General features: G+C 38.1%; 1 protein-coding gene across 1 annotated transcript in view; it reads left to right on the top strand.

The window, feature by feature from the left end:
* Positions 1–958: 958 nt before the first annotated feature.
* The window catches only part of LRMDA (leucine rich melanocyte differentiation associated), a 645,000-nt gene continuing 626,362 nt past the window's right edge, over positions 959–19,596 (top strand). The window contains exons 1-2 of the mRNA XM_027880518.1: positions 959–1,059; positions 5,035–5,135. Of these exons, the coding sequence (XP_027736319.1) occupies positions 1,030–1,059; positions 5,035–5,135 (131 nt within the window). The 5' untranslated portion in view covers positions 959–1,029. The remainder of the gene's footprint in view (positions 1,060–5,034; positions 5,136–19,596) is intronic.

The raw sequence follows: 19,596 nt of genomic DNA, 5'->3' as shown, positions 1-19,596 counted from the left end.
TTTTTTTTTTTTTTTTTTTTTTTTGCAGGTATTGCTTTACCAGTGATATATATCTCCTAAAAAGGTAAGCTATGCTTTATGCTATGAACTAATGGGCTGCTTAATAGGTGGAAAGCCGGTCCAGATAATCCTCCAAGTCATCTAGCTATTTATGGGAAATGAAATCCAAGCCCCAATTCCTCTGTCGGTGTCACAGATTGGTGATTTCTGTCCCTTCTTCTCAGGTCCTACTCCACCACCATCACAGTCCAACATGCAGTCCTGGCCCAGTGCTGAGAGGGGCAAAGGAGATGGTGAAGGGTCTGGAGTACAAGTCTTTCGAGGAGCTGCTGAAGGAGCCTGGAGGAGAGGAGGCTCAGGGGGCTCTTATCATTCTCTACAACTCCGCGGAAAGAGGCTGTGTCCAGGTGGGGGTTGGCCTCTTCTCCCAGGCAACCACCGACAGGACAAGAGGACATGGCCTCAAGTTGAGTTAGGTTTACGTTGGACATTAGGAGGAATTTCTTCACATAAAGGGTGATTGGGCATTGGAATGGGCTGCCCAGGGAGGTGGTGGAGTCACTGTCCCTGGAGGCGTTTAAGGAAAGACTGGACGTGTCACTCAGTACTACTGTCTAATTGACATGGTGGTGTTTGGTCACGGTCTGGATTGGATGGTCTCAGAGGTCCTTTCCAGCCTAACTGATCCTGTGATGCTGTGAGTCGGTTGTGTGCCGCTTTGGACTAGCGTTCCAGGCTGGATGTGGCAGCGGGACCCGGAGCGGCTGCCGGACAGGGACGCCCGGGGCCTGGACACACACACAGCCCCTCGCCCCAGGCTGTCGCCTGTCGGCCCCGCGTTGGAGACCCCGGTCCTACCCGGGGCCGGCGCTGCGCCCCCCGCGCGGCCGCAGAGGCATCCGGAGCCCGGCGCTGGCGCTGCCGCCGCCCCCGGCCCGGCCGCGCTTCCGCCCGCGTCAGCTGACTGCTGCAAGGAGCGGCGCGCCCGCTCCGGCCCCGAGCCCGCCGAGCCCCGGCCACGCCGCAGCCATGGCAGGGGTCGTGGTGAGTGGAGCCCAAGTAAGTGTCCGCAGCCCGTGCGGCGGCGGCCCCACCTGCGGGGGCAGCCCGCCCCGGCCGGCGCGTCTCCGCCCCCGGCACGGGGGGCGGCTGCTCCAACTCCGCGCCGGCTCCCGCCGCTCTGCGGCCCCGGCCCCGGTCCCGGCCGGGGGAGGTCCCGCGCGGAGGGGGGGCGGTCTCGCAAGGGGCCAAGGCGGGTTGGTTTTGAGCCTCTCGTAGCACCGCGCGAGGGACTCGCGCAGGTATCCCCCCTTCGCAGCCGCGCTGGCCCGAGGCCGCCGAAGGGAAGGGGCCGAGGAGCCGCCCCCGCCGGCGCCGGGTGGCCCCAGGGTTGTGCTCAGAGCCCCACGGGCTGGGGAGGGGGATGTGTGCCGGCGGTGCTTTCTCAGAGCTGGGAGATAGCGAAGCACCGGGGTCCGGGTGACGGGGCAGTGCTGCTCTGCCGCTTTGGCTGCTGCCGTGCAACAGGCGCATTCCTGGGCTGTGCTGAAGCTCTGTTCGCTCCCTGCGAGATGTGCGGTGCAGCCGGAGTGGGGCCCGGCGGGCCAGGAGCGCGTCGTGCTCCGGGCTGAGCCCCGCGTGCTCTCTCGGGCCTTGAGTGGGCTGCGGGAAAAAGCTGAAGGGGAAGGACTGAGATCTGCTAAGTGTTGTTCCTCCTGAAAGTACGCACTATGGACGTTTCGTTTCGGTTAGAGAGAAGTTGGAAAATATCCTGCTGGCCTTTACCCAGTGGTTTATAAGGCTACTGAAAAATTTTCTGGTTAGAAATTAGTGACATTACTGCTGAACCTTTGGTTAAAATTAGCAGATTATTTATTCTTACCCCCACCAAAGAATGAATGAAACTTGTCTTCTTTTTAAAAATGGCTTGCCATTAAGCCAGGGTGCAGCCTATTTAATTGCTTCTTTAATCTGGTCACTATTCTGTATGGAATTCATGTAAATGTGTGTGTGATATGAAGGCAATTGACTAATTTTGCAGATGCTTCAGGAAACGGTTACTGGGGTCTCTGTGGTGCACTGTGGCACTGAGTAACATGCTGCCTTCTTCCCTTGAGCATGCAACTGCTTTTGACTGGTTAACTTATGTTCTAAATATTTTGTGAAGACATATTTTTTTCCCAAATTGCATACAGTGTGTTGAAGAGCCTGCAACAGTATCTGAGACATCCACAGCCTATCTGATGCTTGGCTTTGTGGGAAACTTTCTGAGCATCTCAGTGGGATATTGAACAGGGCACCAGTAATAAGAATGATTGACTATGACCAACCTGTACTATATTTGAGTTGGAGAATTAGGCACTGGAGACCTCTACATCCAGTTTTTAATCCTATGTGATGCTCTGTGATTGGTATAGAAAAATCTAAGAAATCCGCTGTTACTGAAGCGCTGTGCAGCCAAAGAGCTGAAGTCTTAGGAAAAGCACGCTTGCTCTCATCTCTGTGATGGCATATCTGGATATGTACTTGAAAGCTCATCCTCATTTTGAGAGCATTTGAGATGGATGCAAAAGTACATTTTATTGTTTCCTGAGGAAATGATTTTGAACTGCAAGAACAAAAATGAAGAAATATTCTTCTTTTCTTGTCCAGACTACTAAAGTCTTGTTTTATGTCAACAATGTTCAAATACTAAAGAGTTGGGAAAACTTGTTCAAAAAGGTTTATCATGTATTTCATTGCTGGCAGTTGCTGCTGTTCTTACCATGAAGAGGGCTGTTAGGTATTTGAAGAAAATTCATGTATGTGGGGTGTAGAAATACAAAGTAAAATGCCCTTTATGTATTTTCTAAAAAATAAATATAACTGCTTTAAATTGAAAAACGTGTTTGTATTGTGAATGTGCTGAAGTGAACTGTGTGGAAGTAAAATCCCTTTCAAAAGACCTGAGTGTTAAAAGGTCAGGATAACCATATGTCATCTGCAGATATGCCTGTAAATAATCTGTTTGTACATATATGTATATTATAACAGTTCCAAGGCTGAAGCTTTGCAGCATTTTATGTATTTTGCCTCTTCTGTGCTCCAAAACACATTTGCTTGAACCTTTTTCTTCAGCTTCGATTCTTGTGGAGGTAGAGCGTTTATGGCCAGGTAAGTTTCTGAAGCTGTGGGAATGCAGGCCAGAGTCCCTGGCTTCTTCTCCAGCACCCCTCCCTGGGTCAAAAGCAAAGTTGTCTGTGTTCCTGCTGTGTTTGTAGTTGCTCAAGGTGGTCTTGCACTCCTAGTGTTAGCAGGCATCATATTTTAGTAATTTCTGTTTCAAGAATTAACATTGAACCAAATACTTAACCCGAAGTATTATTCTGCTATTAACGTGATGACATTTGAAGTGTTCACAAGCATTAATTTAAAGAAATCTACCATTTAATGAAAAATGAAGCAATTCTTTTATGTATACCTTTGTGTATGCTGTAAAATGCATAGAAATTTAATTTGGATGTAAATTGGAGGAAACCCCCCACATATTTAATTCAACAAATTCTGCAAAACATTTTGTTAGATCCAAACCAATAGGATGCCAATTACCCCAAACAGTTCCTTCCCCTTTTGTCCTTACATTTGCTAAAATCATGTGTACATCTGGTAGGAGAATGTATTGCAAGCCAAGGTATAATTTAATAAGGGGAAGAAGTTGTTAAACTGAACTTCAAGCTACCTATTTTTCTGCTTGTAAAAATTATTTCACTTTTGTCAGCTTTATCTATTGAAGTTATTGAACAAAATTAATTAAAAGGAATGCTATACAGTATTATCAGTTTGCAATAATTTTTAGAGTGTAAGAGACCAGGATGACTTGCAAAAGTGCATACGGTCAGTCTGTTCTGCAGAGGAATCTCTATTTTAACAGAAGGTGAAATACTATGAAAACAAAATTTGATGGACTTGTTTTTGTGTGCTTTTCATCTAGCATATTTTAGACCAGTGGAATATGGTGTTTAAATTGACTTTCTATTAAACATGGAGATAATAACAATATCATATAGTTAGTGGTCTTATACAGTGATGAAGTTCACTTAACTGAGTTACAAGTTCACAATCTCTGAACACTGAGATGATGAACCAATATAGATGTATAGAGTTCTTGACAATAGGTTTGGCAGGCTTTGTGGAGTTTCTTTGAAGAAATCAAACCAATGACTTCTAAAATAGTACAGCAGAAAGAACAAGTTTGGGTGTTTTGTTGTTTGTATTTTTTCTGGAAATAATATCACTTAATCCTGGCTAAAAAAAATAAATAAACCCAGACCAAACAAGCAAATCTGAGTAGACTGGTTTTTTTGTTACCATTCATTCTTCCTATATTTGCTAAAGATTGGTTAGATGGGCATTTAGGAGTATTTTGGGTGTAATGAGAAGTGTGATCTGAACCATAGGTGTTGAAACCAGAAATCTTTGAGACTTACATGACTGTCTGAAAAAAAGCTGCATGCTTTGTTTTTCACATCACAGGCAGCCCTTTTGCTCTATCCCTGGTATGTTGCTGGGAATAATCTTCTCAGTGAATAGTTCTGAGAGTGGATTGACAGTACACTGCTTAGGTATTTCTGCACCAAACTTTACAAAACAGTCTTTTAGTGTATTGTATATTGAGGGCCAAACTAGAACGTCCTTTCGATGGCTTCTGATCCTTCAAATTTCTTCTGGAGTGTATCAGAATGGTAATAGAAAGAAATGTTAGATCAAAATATTAATAGTGAAATTGAAGAAGGCTGATTTTTATAAACAAATTATTTTTACCTGAAAGGAGGCAAAGCATTGTACATAAGACTGTAGATGTAATATATATATTAAGTTGATGGTATCAATGGAAAAATGAGATTGTGATAGATTTTATAGCAGTAAAACTTACGTAGCTTAAAGCTGTAGTGAATATTCACAGTATTGCATGTTGTCATTGTATCAATGAGATAGAATATGGACAGGAAACTGAATCCACCTACAAAATGTTTCCTTTCTGCTTCCAATTCACAGGTGTCCTACATTAGTCAAGACTGTGAAGAAATTCCAGAATTCCTAGGACGAAAATATGGACATATGGCAAAACGGCTAGATCTTAGCTTCAACTTGTTAAGGTATGTGGCAATATATAGATTTTAAAGTGCAATATGGGATGCCAACTCCTAAAATAAAATATTTTTTTTTCCAAAGTAGAAACATATATATATGTCAGGTAGATTTAGTTGTTATCAAGTGGAAAACACTATTTTATGCATAATGTTTGTCTCCTTTTTTTGCACACTTGGAACACAAATAACCAGGTGAGTGTGGAAATTTATTGTGTTAACGTAAGTGATGCCCAATGAGGAGTTTATGGTTTGTTTTCTGCTCAAATTGTAAAATAAGTGTTATTACCTGATGAAGTGAAGAATGGGAAAAAAAGTGAATTTTTCTTAACCAAACCACAAGTAAGTGTGTGCTTCTCTCCCTCTTTTTTAATTTATAGATCTCAGGTTTTTATCATAAATGGTTTATAATGCTCTTTTCCTAGATGGTGTATTTTGTTCTATGATTTTATTTTTGGGCAGCTATGTAGTAAAATGCTAAAGCTAAGTGCAGTTAGAATTTGTAATTCTTTCTAATTATTTAAATATATGGATTGATTTAGAATTCTGTAGTATTCCTATTAGTTTTTACAGAATCCTTTTTCATTTACTCCTTGTGAGGGAGTTAGTTGAGGTTCAGCAGTCTATTTTTCAGGTTGGCAAATCTGCAGGTAAGTAGGGAGAAAGGATTGGAGTGTAATCTGTTTAAGAAAAAAAAATGTAGTTTTTCAGTGATGGAGTTGGACTCATTTGAGTTTTCCTTTTATTTTATTGAGGATAATCTTAGAATCTGCTTGTGAGGGGTAAGACAAGTAGTGTGCTGATGCCTTGTTTTCCTAGAAGGAACAAACATTGGTTTAACTTACTTAACACTCAGAAATGTTATCCTGAGTCACTGTCAACTCTGAAGGACTGATTCCTACATGCAAGATGTAGCAGAGCAAAGGAGGCACTAAATCGGTGTATTATTGTCTTATACTTCTGGGTGATGACTCTGAACCTGTGGAAACTGTTATCAGAAGAGAGAATTTTTCTGGGGGAGGGGATTGAATGGGCTTTTTTTTCATTTTGTCATGAAGATAATTCAAGATCTGTATGTGTATTTAGATTTAGCATGTCATCAACAAGACTGCTCCTTCTTTACATTTCTGGAGAAAAAAAAAGGTTTCTTTCATTTAATGCATGTTTTGAAGAACAGTTCCTCTGAATTTATTTTACAGAGTAAAATAGTAACATTAAATTTGGATGTAAAATACCACTGTAAAACTCTGATCCTGTTTTCATGGAGGGCTCAATTGGTGCTATATTTCTGAAATCTGTGTTTTCATCCCTTCTTTCCTTCTCTGCCTAAAACACTATCACTTAGCCAATTTTTCAGAAGGGATATGATTTGGTTTTATTGAGGTTTAGGGGAGAACAATCAGCTTGTGATATAGGATAGCTTACAGTTGTAAATCTGTGAAAGTATCTTAAGACCAGAAATCAGATTTGGGGAAAGGGGGATTATTATTTTTTCCACCTTTTTTTTTTTTTTTTTTTTTTTTAAGCTTTGGGAACCTAATATTAAGTTTGATGAGAGCTAGCTGTGTAATGTTTTTTTATTTAAGCAGTGATAGATATACTAAGCATATAAAAACTACGAATTAAGTATTTATGGTATAGTAGCTGTTCAGACTGGTCTGCACTCCTATATAAACCCTGTACCTACATATTATAGAGAAAGTCAGATAAAATATAGAATAAGTGTTATAACCTTAAATGAACATCAGTATAGAAGAATGCCTTGGGCAGCTGTTGAAGCCAGTGTAAGCAGTTTCATCTTCTTTAAACAAGTATTATTACTTGAAAAATCTGACAATGCTGTAGTATAGCAATGAGTTTTATGATTTTTAGCAGTGAATGCCTAATTTCAAAAGTTTAGTTTAGTATGCTGAGAATCTTAATGTCCACACTTAATGTTGCTTTAAAAACAAGTTTCATTTTCTACTGCAACTTGTTATCTGTTGGTAAAAGCAAAAGTTGAATGAAGAAGGCCAAAGGTGATCAAAATATAGGAAAAATGAAGAGAATAATAGGCTTTGCTGGCACAATAATATTTGCAGTAAATATGTTAGTTTTCATTAAAATATGATGTATTATTAGATGAGAGTGTGTGTGTTCATTCAAAGGAAAAAGGAAGACCAAATGTTCTTAGTATGATGTTTTTGTTATTCAGATTTCTCTGATAATTTTCTTTCTGGCTGTAAGATATACACATTAAAGTAAAGGAGGGGAGGGGTTGTAATTAGTTCTTTTGAGCTGGCAATTTAATGCAGATGAAAACGTATCTTTTTCACCATTTTTTTTTCTGACTTCAGAGTTCTTTCCAGGCTAGAGCCCCTTCTTCTTTATAAAAAACCTGAGGCCTTGTGTAGATGCCTTATTCTCTTTGCATCATATGTGGTAAATCTAATAACAACAGTTGATACATATAATCACAAAAAATTGCTTTTAAAAATAATTTTCTTTCTTGTTTGCCTTTTCCTAAGAACTAGTGTCTCTTCTTGATTACCCTGCGCAGTACATGGACCCAGCTCTTTCTTCTGGCAGCCAAAGTGACTGTTACAAGTTGCAATAGCTGTGTGTCTCCCCTTTTCCCTGAGGGAAAGGAAAGATAGAGGTGAATGGCAGAAGGGACCTTCTGGGGATGTTGGGAAAAAGGAGGAGTAACAGCAGTTTGTTGTATATGAGGCAGTTGAAAAAAATAGTGTTTGCTTAAAAGATGCTGGCTGTAATCAGGAAGATACGGTGCCACTGGATTGTGACCTATTTGCATCCCTGAGAGACAGAAACTCTTCAACCCCAGACAACTATAGTCCACTTCTGAATTTTTTCTTCTCATGCTGTTTTCCTTATAGATGTTGCTTAAATGCTTTCTTATGTCTTTTGTTTCCTTTTGGGACTAACGGGGGGTTGTGAAGAAGATGGAGCCACACTCTTGTCAGATGTACAGCAAAAGAACAAGAGGCAGTTGTCACTGGCTGCAGCAAGGGAATTTCCAACCACGACGGGGAAGGTTGAGAGGAAGAGGTGCCCAGAGAGGCTGTGGAATCTCCGTCCTGGGTGCTATTCAAACTGCAACTGGACAAAGCCCCAAGCAGCCTGATCTAACTTTGAAGTCCCCCTGCTCTGTACAGGGAATTGGGCTAGAAGACCTCTAGATGCCCCTTTCAACTAAAATACTGTTATTCTGCAGCTTTATTGGTGTGGTCATAATGGCCTGAGTTGTAGCAGCTCTTTTGATTTAATGTTGGTAGTGATTTTCAGCTATTTTAGAAATGAACAATTTACACTGTGTATTTTCAATAAGGCATGTTTCAGGAGTAGAGGTGTTTTGCTTTGGGAATCTGCTCCTGAGTCTCTCATGGCAACTGTATTTGATAGCTTTCCCTGATAACTGAGGCCTTTCATAAGAAGTCGAAAACATTCCGCAAGTCCCATTTAATGAAGGTATAGACTATGGGAAGAAAAGTCACTGATGTGTTGGTGTTACTGAGAGACTTTGCTGTAAAGGATTTTAAGAGGGAATAAAAAACTATTGTTCACTGATCATAGAAAGTTAAAGATTTCATTAAAAAAGAAGGTAAATAGTCACTGGTAAGGAAAGAGAGCAATAAGTAAGCAGGAAGGATGTAATGTCGGTAGACAGTAGAGATTTTGATGGAATATAAAGAAATTTTTTAGATGCATCATGCTGTCTTGTGGGGGAAAAAAACCCCAAACAACCCACAATCTATTCAAAACTTTTTTTATTTGTCCTAGATAACTTTATTTGTACCAAATTTTTCCTTTCACATAAAAGGTTAAATGCACTCCAGTGCTTGAATAACTTGTTATCAGTGATTTTGTACAAATAGGTGCCATGCTTTTATAAATAACATCTACAGTTAAATTCACAGAGAAGTCCACCTTGTAATTTTATACTCAGTAGTTTTAAGCATGTGAGTTGTTTTCCTTTTTCTTACAGAGATTTCTTCTGGGTCTAAGCTATGAGGTGAAAGGGAGAGTGAATCTTTAATCTTGGCCAATGAGGAAGGATTAATCCAATAATTGTGCTCGTAGAGATACAAGTATCTCTTCCCTCTCTCTAGGGTGCACATTATTTCTACTAGGAGCATGAATAATTTGCACAGTATGTGCACAGCTTGTGCATAATTTCCACTCTCTGATGAAGAAGGTGTATATATGAAAACATCCCCTTGAACTATAATCCTAGTCTGGAATGTTCCTCTGTGACTTTTGTGAGGCTGAGCCTTTGTAATATCCTCTCTGTGGACTTGAGATTGTTGTTTCTCTCTTCTGCCTACTGTTTTCTTGCCTGGGGGAATATGCAAGTGGCAGCCTGAAAATGGGCTTCAGTTTTTACAGGGCATGTTCCTCTTTGTGAGTTGAGTATGTGAAAGAGAGGCTTTTTTTTTTCTTACCACCTTCCCAGTCTGTGCAGCAATAAGATACACAGAACAGAAAGATGAAAAACAAAAGAGAGAGGGAAATAAAAGCCAAAATTCAAAACAAAGCATGACATATTTTTAAAGCCTTTAGACTCATCTTTATAGCATTTTAGAATGTTGAAGAAAATGCACTATTGTTAAAACTTTTTGATGGTTTTATTTATAAGATAGAAAAATATTTTCACCATAATTGGGTAACTCTTAATCGTAGCAATTGCATATTTATCAGTATGAGGGGCTGTTATTAATGTAGCTGTCATGCACAAACACATTTCTGCATTAAATCCATTTAGTATGTGCATTATTTGGTCTAGAATGTCACCAGGACATCAAAGCCCCCTTAGGCATAAGAGCACAGTGCCCTGCTGTGGCTGCAGAAAGGGCTTGATCAATAAATGTAACATGTTAATGCAGAGCAAATAGAATAAAAGATTTCTTTGACAAGACATGAAAAATCACCTTGTGGCAGCTGGCATGGTGATGCCATTTCAGCGGAGACACTAGCAAAGTTGATCTGACAAGTAAAGAGGAGAGATGATGGTTATAAGGTGCTTTTGTTTCAAACTTCTTTCTTGACCTGTCAGGTTTTGAAGGAGCCTGAATGGCCTTTTTTTGTCATGTGAAAATTGTAGTCTTAGGCAGTTATGAAGCAGTTATCTCTTCTCAAATTGTGAATGCTGCTGTTTAATTGATTCACTTAGCATTTGAAACTGTCACGCATTAATAATTGCTAAATCCTGTAGATACTGCTCCAGTGTGTCATGCTTAAATGTGTAGTTATCAGAAAATTAATATCCTTAATGAACCGATGCTTTCAAACTAGCATTGCATGAAATCTCTTTTGCCCTTTCATTTGCTGAAGGTATATCAGCCAGTTTTCAGAGAAACCCCTCTCGACAGTTGTGTGGTTTTATTTATTTTTTTTTTTTTGATGCCCGACAAATGCCAGCTTTGCTTTGGGTATGTAGTGTGCTCAATGACAATAAATATAGTAATTATGCTGGAGTTGGTAATTAACATAATTATAGTCAATTACGACAAATACAGTGCAGAGCTAAATGAATGAGGGCAAGAAATTAGCAAGCTAATTGATTTACCTTACGTGCTGGTTTTTCTTGCAACTAACAGTTGCAGATTTTCTGCAGGAAAAAGAGTGTTTACAAATAGCTGATTGTGTTTTGAAATGATTCTGTCTTATGGCTCTCACTCCTGTTTCCTTTATGCTGAGGTGAGGAGGATTGAAATATGGGATAGTGGTTAGAAGGATAAAGGAGCTGCTCTGTTCTCACTGAATGCTTTGAAGGGAGATGTATGTACTTGCTTTAATTTCAGATGCTTCTTACAGTATTCAAGGGAAGAAAACCACATGATTCTTTACAAAAGACATTGCTAGAGAAATTTTGTTCATATATTTTAATCCCCTTAAATGTGGCCTGCATTATCTAAGAAACATTGATCTACCCGTTTATTGACATTAGAGAGATCTGCAAAGCACTGGAGACCTAAAGGGAGAATTTGGATTGTTTGAGTAATCCAAGTGTGTTGAAACAATATACCCTTGTTCAACCATCAGTTTCAATAATTTAAACTATTGGACCAGTAGAGATGCATAATATCACAACATTTGTGCACATTATAATTGCCTGTTTTGTTTCAAGATGATTTATGGTATCTTGTCTGAAATAAGTGTATTGGAGCTATGCTGTTAATGTGTTTCACTTTCCTTGTTTTTTTATTTTCTATCAGGCATGACCACAGTTTTCTACATGAAAAGAGAATGAATTTGTTTAAGTTTTGAAGATTTTGTATTGCTTTTTTAAAAAAAGATGTTTAGTAGTAGGTGAAATTTCTTTCTTACTCTAAGAAAACAGTGGTTTACAAATGTTTGTAAACTTTATACTTGAAGTAGTTCACTGTTTAAAGGAAAATGGAATTGTATATAGAGACTTCAACAAAGAGGTGATGTTTTCCACAGCTAAGCTATATGAAATGTATAAATTCTCAATAATTTTTCTTCTACTATTCCAGAAATATATCAGGTTCAAATGAGTAGGGTTGCGTTTTGAGGTGGGTACTTCAAGTTTTCCCTTAGAGGGATGTCCTACATTAAGCACAAGATGCAATTTTTTAAATAATGTTGAAATACTATGAATGTCTCAAAATACATGTACACTAACACTGCTAGGGGTGGTCATTCTTTAGAAGCAATTCAGTTCCTAGAATCATTTTGCTAAATGAAATATTTATACACAAGGACTCATTGAAATTATTTAATTTAATAATTATTAATTTATTAATTATTAATTTACAGATTGTAATAGTCTTTTAGTTGAAGTCTTATGTGTTTATTAGTCACTGTGGACTACCTGATGCATAATTACCTTTCTATTAAAACAAATGTGAAATAGCCTGCTAGATGGACTGAAGACAAGTGTGATAATGGGTTCTCTTTCCACATGGGTAATACCTAGAAAGTTGTATAAGGTAAGGTTTATAGATATTTATCTGTTGGAAAAATAAGGTACTATTACCAGTAGCAAAAAGAATTATAAACTTCAAATATTATCTCTACTTTTGATAGTTTATAGACAAAACTAAATCTGCTCCTTGTTCTCTTCTTCCCCTCCGTTTTTCTCCTACCATGCCTGTCCCATTTTAAAAGTGGCATTTCAACGGGAACCAGATGTGATCTGGGTAATGTATAAGGAAAACTTTTTCACACCTTATTACTTTGAAAATATTAAAAAATACTACTAAGGTATACCTCGTCTCGCATATAATGGCCATGCCTGTGTTCTGTTATTGTGTCAGCTTTAAATGTGACTATAGAATATTTACCATTACAAAGTGTTATCTGTTTGTAATTTTGTGACGTGTATTTTCCTGGTGTGTCTTATTTGCAGTCACTGGTGTATTGTTGATGTGAAGGGGACCAGTCAATGACTGATATTAAAATTATCAAATTAATGGGTTATGGTATGTATTTAAAAATCTCACCAATTTAGGTATACTGTGCCAAGGATGGAGGCTGCTCTTCTGATAAAAAAGTTATTTTTCCAAATTCAGTAATATGTCAGGGTGAACTTATATTCTAAGTTGTCGTATTTCAGTCTACAACAGATGGCTGTTATCTTCTTTAGTCCCGGCAACCTCTCCTTTTTTCCATTGATCCTTGCTTGACTTTTTATGGCCACATAGTCACTAAGAGACTGTGAAAACACTGTAGTATATACACCTCTGACCCCCATGCTGGCCATTATCCATTGATTTACTGTATCTGACAGATCAGAATCTAAGATTGTTTTCTGTTCTACTTTTCTCAAGAAGGCTTAACATTGTGGAAGGAGTTGTCTTGACAGAGTATCACGTGGCAGAATTGGGCAAAAGATTGTCACCTGAACCTTTGGCTGAGGGGTCAGCGTGTGTTCACATTGTGTAGTGGAGAATATTTGTGAGGATTTCTAGAGCTTGAAGTCTGGTAAAAATGTTAAACAAACTGCACAATTTGACTGGAAGTAAAATAAAGTTGTGAGCTTGAATTGTTACATCCTTGAATACAGCTGGTGAATATTGCTGTGATGGATGTTCAGAGTTGTTTTTTTGATGGTATCTATCTTTAAGGGTCTAGTGCAGTTATGAGTAAAGGTGAAATCTGTACTTCTAAACAAAGGTGAGTGACAAACTTGGACAGAGACCAGATTTCTTATTAAGCATCTGTTGACTCAAGGCTTTTGACTGAGGCAGAGCATTTCCCAGTGAACTGGTGTTTGCATCAGATAATTTTTTTTGTGTTTTAATGTGCAGGGGGTGAACTGCTTTTTCTTGATGTGATTTCCTGTATGAGATGTAAGTTGGATTTTGGAGTGATGTTGAAGGCTAAATCCACACAATCTGCACGTATTCTTTGGGTACCCAGAGGGCTTAATTCACTGGCACAGTGAAACCTGCTCCTCTTGTAAAAATTCTAATCAGTCTTAAATAAAAATTGTTTTTCGTGTTGAATTCTTTACTGAATAATAGGAATTGATATTAGATAGAAAGAATATCAGTTAGCTATTAAATGGAAGACTATAACGATCTATGGAAGGTATTGACATTTGGAAGAGAAATAGTTTGATGCACTTGTTTCAGCTTTGAAATAATGTCAGTAGATTGCAAATAATATCTTGGTGACTGCTCCTGCATAGTCTGTGGTTATCTGGATTTTAAGACTGAGAAGTATTTTTTTGGAAGAGCATTGGGGATTAAAGAAAAGGGCACAATAATGAGCATGTGTTAAATACAGTAATCAGGTGGACCATGCTTACTTTCTGACTTCCTTAATCTCTTTCACTCTAAAACAGTATTTCCTCATCACTGCTGTTGTGAGACAAGAGCGAAGGACTGCAGAAATAACTGTTGTCTGAGGATAAGGAGCTTGACTGAAGGGAAGAACCTGCATTAAACCTGGAGTTATTGTCTTTTCCTCTCTGTTTTGTTGAAAGGTATCTTCTCTCCTTAATGCAATATAAAAGATTCTTAGCATCTACTGGACTAATTTTGCTGATTCCAATCACTAAGAAGGGTCTCTGTCCTTCCGTGTTGAAGAAGCCTGCTGAGTGATCATGGTACAAATGGCTGCTTGGCCTTTGGCAGGAAAATCCTTATGAAGCTTCTGTTTCTGCATCACTTGTTTTTTTTATGTGGTCGTGTGGGGTTTGTACCATTTTTGAGGTCTTGCATTTTACATAAATCATCTTTACATAAATTATCTCAGAGATGATTTTTCAGCTGAAAAAGACAATCCCCAAACCCTTAGTTCGTACAAGCGTAAAGAGTGAGTAGCACAGAAGTGCAAAAGGGCCCTGTATTTTTCTCAGGCTCAGGAGCCAGCATGTCAAACCAGACATGCTATACAATAATTATACTGTCTTTAAGGTCATGGTTAATGCAGTGTTACAGCTTAGTTGCAGGCTTTACCCATGAACTAATGCTAGCAATTATGTGAAATTTCATGATTTTTATTTATATTTTTAATGTGTTTCTCCTGGGCCCCTCCCCGGGCAGATGGAGCTCGTTAGCCCGTAAGGCAATCCATCTACGTCCTGAGGACCTCGCTGCCACCGTCCAAGCGTGCTTGGCCCCGGCAGATGAACCTCAGGATTAAAGGGTGGGCTCAGTTCCGTGCACACTGTGTCTCACCTAAAAAATCCAATGCGCAGGCTGGAAGGTGTAAAGACCTTCCCCGGTTCTTCGTTCGCGAAGAGACTGGCCATACACATTTTTGACCGTGCTTGACTAAGTGAGTTGCTCACTGGTAGAGCTGGAAGATCATTTCCTTTCTTAATAATTTATTTTCCAATTTTATCTGAATTTGCCTGCTGATTCCATGAGTGGTAGCAATCAATGTGTTTTGTAAAATACATCCATCCTCATTGCTCATATTTGTAGGAAGCCTTTCTATGGTGAGAGACTTTGAAAATCAATTTTAAAAGAACATGAATTAGAGGGGCAAAATATCTAATGTTAGGGGATAGTTTGTAATCTGTCCAAAACTCAGGGAAGTTGATAGGCTCTTGCAAATTGGGCCAATAGCTTTATTTCAGGTGTTTAAGTCTCTACTGTTTTTCCTGTGCAGTTGGTATAGGAGCTATATTGGTAGATAGTTGATAGTGTCACACTGAAGACTAAAGTGAAAGTGTTTGCCTTATTACTTGTCAACTCCAAACTCAATTTTTTATTTTATTTTTGTAAAACTAACAGGAGAGTTTAAAAAGTTGTGGGGGATGCACTGATGCATCAACAACTTTGAGTGCAATTGCTCAGTCCTTTATTTTTGAATTTGCATGAAACACCATTTTTCAGTGCTTGCTTTTCTGAATGTTAAAAGATGTGGAAATATATAATGTTAAAATATAATGATATTGAAAATATGGCTCCTATTTTATGAGTCAACTTTGCATTTCCCATTTGGTAAATGGGTTGACTGCTGCTGCTTTTTCCTTGTGAATATGCCCAATGGAAAGGTATCACAGTGCTCAATGTTTTTACATTCAGAAAAGTGAGATACCTTTTCCTTGAAATATTAGTCTGTGATCTGACCTGCTGATAGGGAACTCAGTTTATGAATTTAACAGAAAAAATACCTATTACCAATATTTAGTCACCTTTTAAAATCATAATTTCCAACCATTAGTTTGAAGATCAAATTTAGTATATGTATTCTGTGTAAGAGAGGCATGTACTTGTGGCAAGTTAAGTGGCTTATTTAGTTTTAGTTTAGATATTTATTCATAATGAATTTTTAATTTTTCTTTTATTTTCATTATTTCAAGACTAGTATATTTTAATTTTAAGTCTTTGGGTATTTGCAAGCATCCAGTCACCTGCCTAGAGCAGGAAAACAGCTTTTATGACCAGGATATGGCTAGTTAAGTTTTTATTTTGGTGACAGGGATTTGAGGTTTTTGTACATCCATTTTTGTCTCATTTCTTTTACCAAATACTAAAAACTTATTTTGTCTCCTGAGCATAAAATCTCTTAAAGAGCAAGGAATTGTCCTTGAACCATCTGAGATGTGTAAGGTCCAAGGCTTGCTGAAGTGCCCTGACTCTGCAAGGTCGCATGGCCACAGAAACACTGGATGAGGATGCTGTGTGTTAGACTCCCAGGACTTTCGAGACCTTTTAGCTGGAGAGATAAGATGAAAACTTGACCTAATTGCGTAAGTGATAAAGTGTACTGATTATTCTAAAGCCGTTAAAGGCTGAAGGAAAGATGTTCTAGACCTGCCAAGGATTAACAGTATATTGAATATTCAGAAAACTCTGCTTCCAACACAGTTATGTTAAGATAATATGACAGTCCAGTATGTGAATGTTAAAATCACAGCTGCTCAAGGATTTGAACACTTTATATTTCTACTTATTATCTTGCATTTAATGCACTTTCTATCTTGGATAGTGAATCACTTCGGAATAGCTCAGAAACAGTCATGTGTGAAGGTGATTATGTTGGAATGGCTTTGGGAAAAAATTGTCAAGCACTATTTTTTCTGAGAAATGGAAGCTAGTGAACTAAGTGAGAGGCTGTGTCCAGTTTACTTTCTTCCCTTACTCTGTGCCTTCTTTTCCTCCCAACTTTCTCCAGCTTCTTAAATTGGTAGAAGGCTGCTGAAGGTGCTATTGAGAGATTTGGGTGCAGGTGCAACATGAAGTTCTTGCCTTCTTGCGATTAGTCTCTCTTTTGTTCACTGTGCTGCTTGTAATAGCCACCAGATTTAGCAAGCTCAGCTATTCATGGACAGTATTGGTTCTAGTTCTACCAGGTGCACAATTAGTAAATTGTCTTCCAGTGTAAGTGGGGAATGTCAGAGGGCAGTTCAGTGTCTTTCACTGTGAATTCTTTGGCTTCCTTTAAATAAACCATATCAAATGGCCTGTTACTACCACTAATAATAGGACTCTTGAAATGTGGACATACCTCTAATGAGAATCTATCTCAACCCATTGAATGTGGACCACTACTTTGCCACTGAATTACAGGCTCTAGTCATTGCAGCCACAAGTGGTTTGAAACAAGAGATTCACCTGCATTTAAATGATCAAGCAACAGAAAAGAAGTTTCTAAAATTAAGGACACTAATGCCTTACTGTAGATTGTACCTCACTTCCTTGTAATTGGTAAATGGAGGAAGAGAGGACAAATGGCTGTGTTGAGCTAAAAGTGAATGGGCATCTGTTTCTTTGTGTATTTTAATATAGCATATGAAAATTTTGGTTGCTGTAGCCCTAGTATTTTAAAACCTAAATGAAAGGGGGAAGTCAGCTTTAAGGTAGTCTTGCACTACTTTTTTTTTTTTTTTTTTTTTTTTTTTTTTTTTTTTTTTTTTTTTTTTTTTTTTTTTTTTTTTTTTTTTTTTTTTTTTTTTTTTTTTTTTTTTTTTTTTTTTTTTTTTTTTTTTTTTTTTTTTTTTTTTTTTTTTACATTTTCTTTCTGTGTGGGGACAGAAATGCACTGAATGCAATTAAGACTAATATGAGTGGAAAAAGTAACGTTAGAAACCTGCCAAGATAGCTGTTAGTTATGAAGTTGGCATTTGTATTTACAGCATAGCTTCTTACTGTCATATAACCAGGAATGAATAAAAAATTCATTCATATTTTGTAGCAGGTGACAGCAGTAAGGCAGAGTTAGTCAGAATTGGTCAGTAAGCTTCATTCTGTACACAGAAGCATCAGATGTTTCGTGTTCTCTACCTTTTGTTAATGCACTATGAGGTCACAAACTAAATCAGATTTTCTGAATGACTGCCTGACTGCAAATTTCCATACAACTCTCATTCATACAGAAAAAAAAAATGGGAAAAAGGCTTCTGCACTCTAGTACTACTCTTTTTTTCTGTAGTAAAAAAGCACAAGAAAGTCTACAAAAAAGATATGTAGTTACAAACTTACGATAAAGGTTCATCTGTAAGTACCTAAAATCAAATAAACTTGCCTCTATGTCAAGAAAATTTACTTAAATTATACTGCTGCTTTTCAAACCACTTGCAGAAAAAAATAAATATTCTTTTTACTAAATTTTGTATGCTGAACACAACTGAGATCCTTGATGTTTGAATCTATTCAGTTGAATAGAAATAATCTTATTCATATTATACAGTGTATTCACATCTGTGCACGTATGTAGAAGGCTAAGTGTTACTCATTCTCATTCTGTGCAAGTCTGGTTTTCCACAGTATTTTTAAATCTATGCTTGCCTTTTGCTACAGAGCACTTATTTACTTTCTTACCTACTTTACTTACTTACTTACTTACTTTACTTACTTACTTTATTTATTTATTATAAGACCTTGATGTCTCTTTAAATCATCATTGAAAGAGAAAGTAAGTTGCTGTTGAAATTTCCTCTGGTGATCCCGGCTAACAGAACCACAACTAGTGTATCAGTCAAACAAACCTCCCCCTTCTTTTCCTCATTGGTGTCTAGGTAGGTCAGAGCTTTGACTCCAGAAAGCTTTACGTGATAGACTCTTTTCAAATTCTTCTGTGAATCACACTAAGGTTCCATGTGTAGACTTGACTGTACCTCTCTATGCTTGACATGTTAACGTCAAGATTTCTTGTTATTTAAATATACTAAAATGTACTCTGTATCAAACTGCAGGTGCTGCTACACTTCTATTATAGCATGGTAACATTAGCCTTAGAAAAACTCTGAAGCTGATGAAAGAGTTAAGCAAAGCAGGCAGAAACCATTTTCAGCTTTTACTTTGCAGATACAACCTTTTAAGCATACCTACATTTACCTGCAATGGCAATCGTTTTGCATTTTAATGACAAATCAAGTATGCTAACTTGCATTTGAAACGAAAGTGCCTTAAATGTCTCTGGCTGTCAGAATGAGATGTTAGGAGCTTGATGAAAAGAGAACAAAGAAGACAAAGTATGAAGCCTAGATACAGAGCAAAATGAAATAAAACCTTGTATGGCCTGTCAGGGGTGTCAGTTGATATTCCTATCTAAAGCACATTATAGTATTACTTTGCAGCTCATAGCTTACTCATCTGTCTTTTTTAATTCATCACATTCTAGCCCACATCTTTTAAGTCCCATGTGTCAACAATGGAAGAAATCTGTTAATTGACAAATGAGTGTCACAAATGTGAATTGGTGCCTTTACATCAGAGGCAGGTAGTCTCTGTTGTTTTTTGTCGGCTCTATTATTGGCATAAGCCAGTGTAAGACATCTGTCTTTGCCAGAATGAGAGATGACAGCCAAAGAAGGGCTGTCATTGTTTTAGTGCATGTTCATTCTGCTGAGATACTGTATAAAGATAAAATGTCAGTTAAAAGAATATGAAAAACTATCGGGAGGAAGTCCTTAAATTACTTGGGATGGGGATCCGGGAATTGGTGCCAGAATTGAAATCCGAACGTTCCAGTTTGCATCTATCGCATCAATTTAAAAATAATACTTTCTGAGTAACTGGGTCAGTTTATAAGGCATTTAGGAAAA

This window comes from Empidonax traillii, unplaced genomic scaffold (assembly GCF_003031625.1).
Source record: "Empidonax traillii isolate 1590-97213 ecotype Southwest subspecies unplaced genomic scaffold, ASM303162v1 scaffold71:size1317347, whole genome shotgun sequence".
NCBI lineage: Eukaryota > Metazoa > Chordata > Aves > Passeriformes > Tyrannidae > Empidonax > Empidonax traillii.
This window is presented reverse-complemented; position numbering and strand designations above follow the sequence as displayed.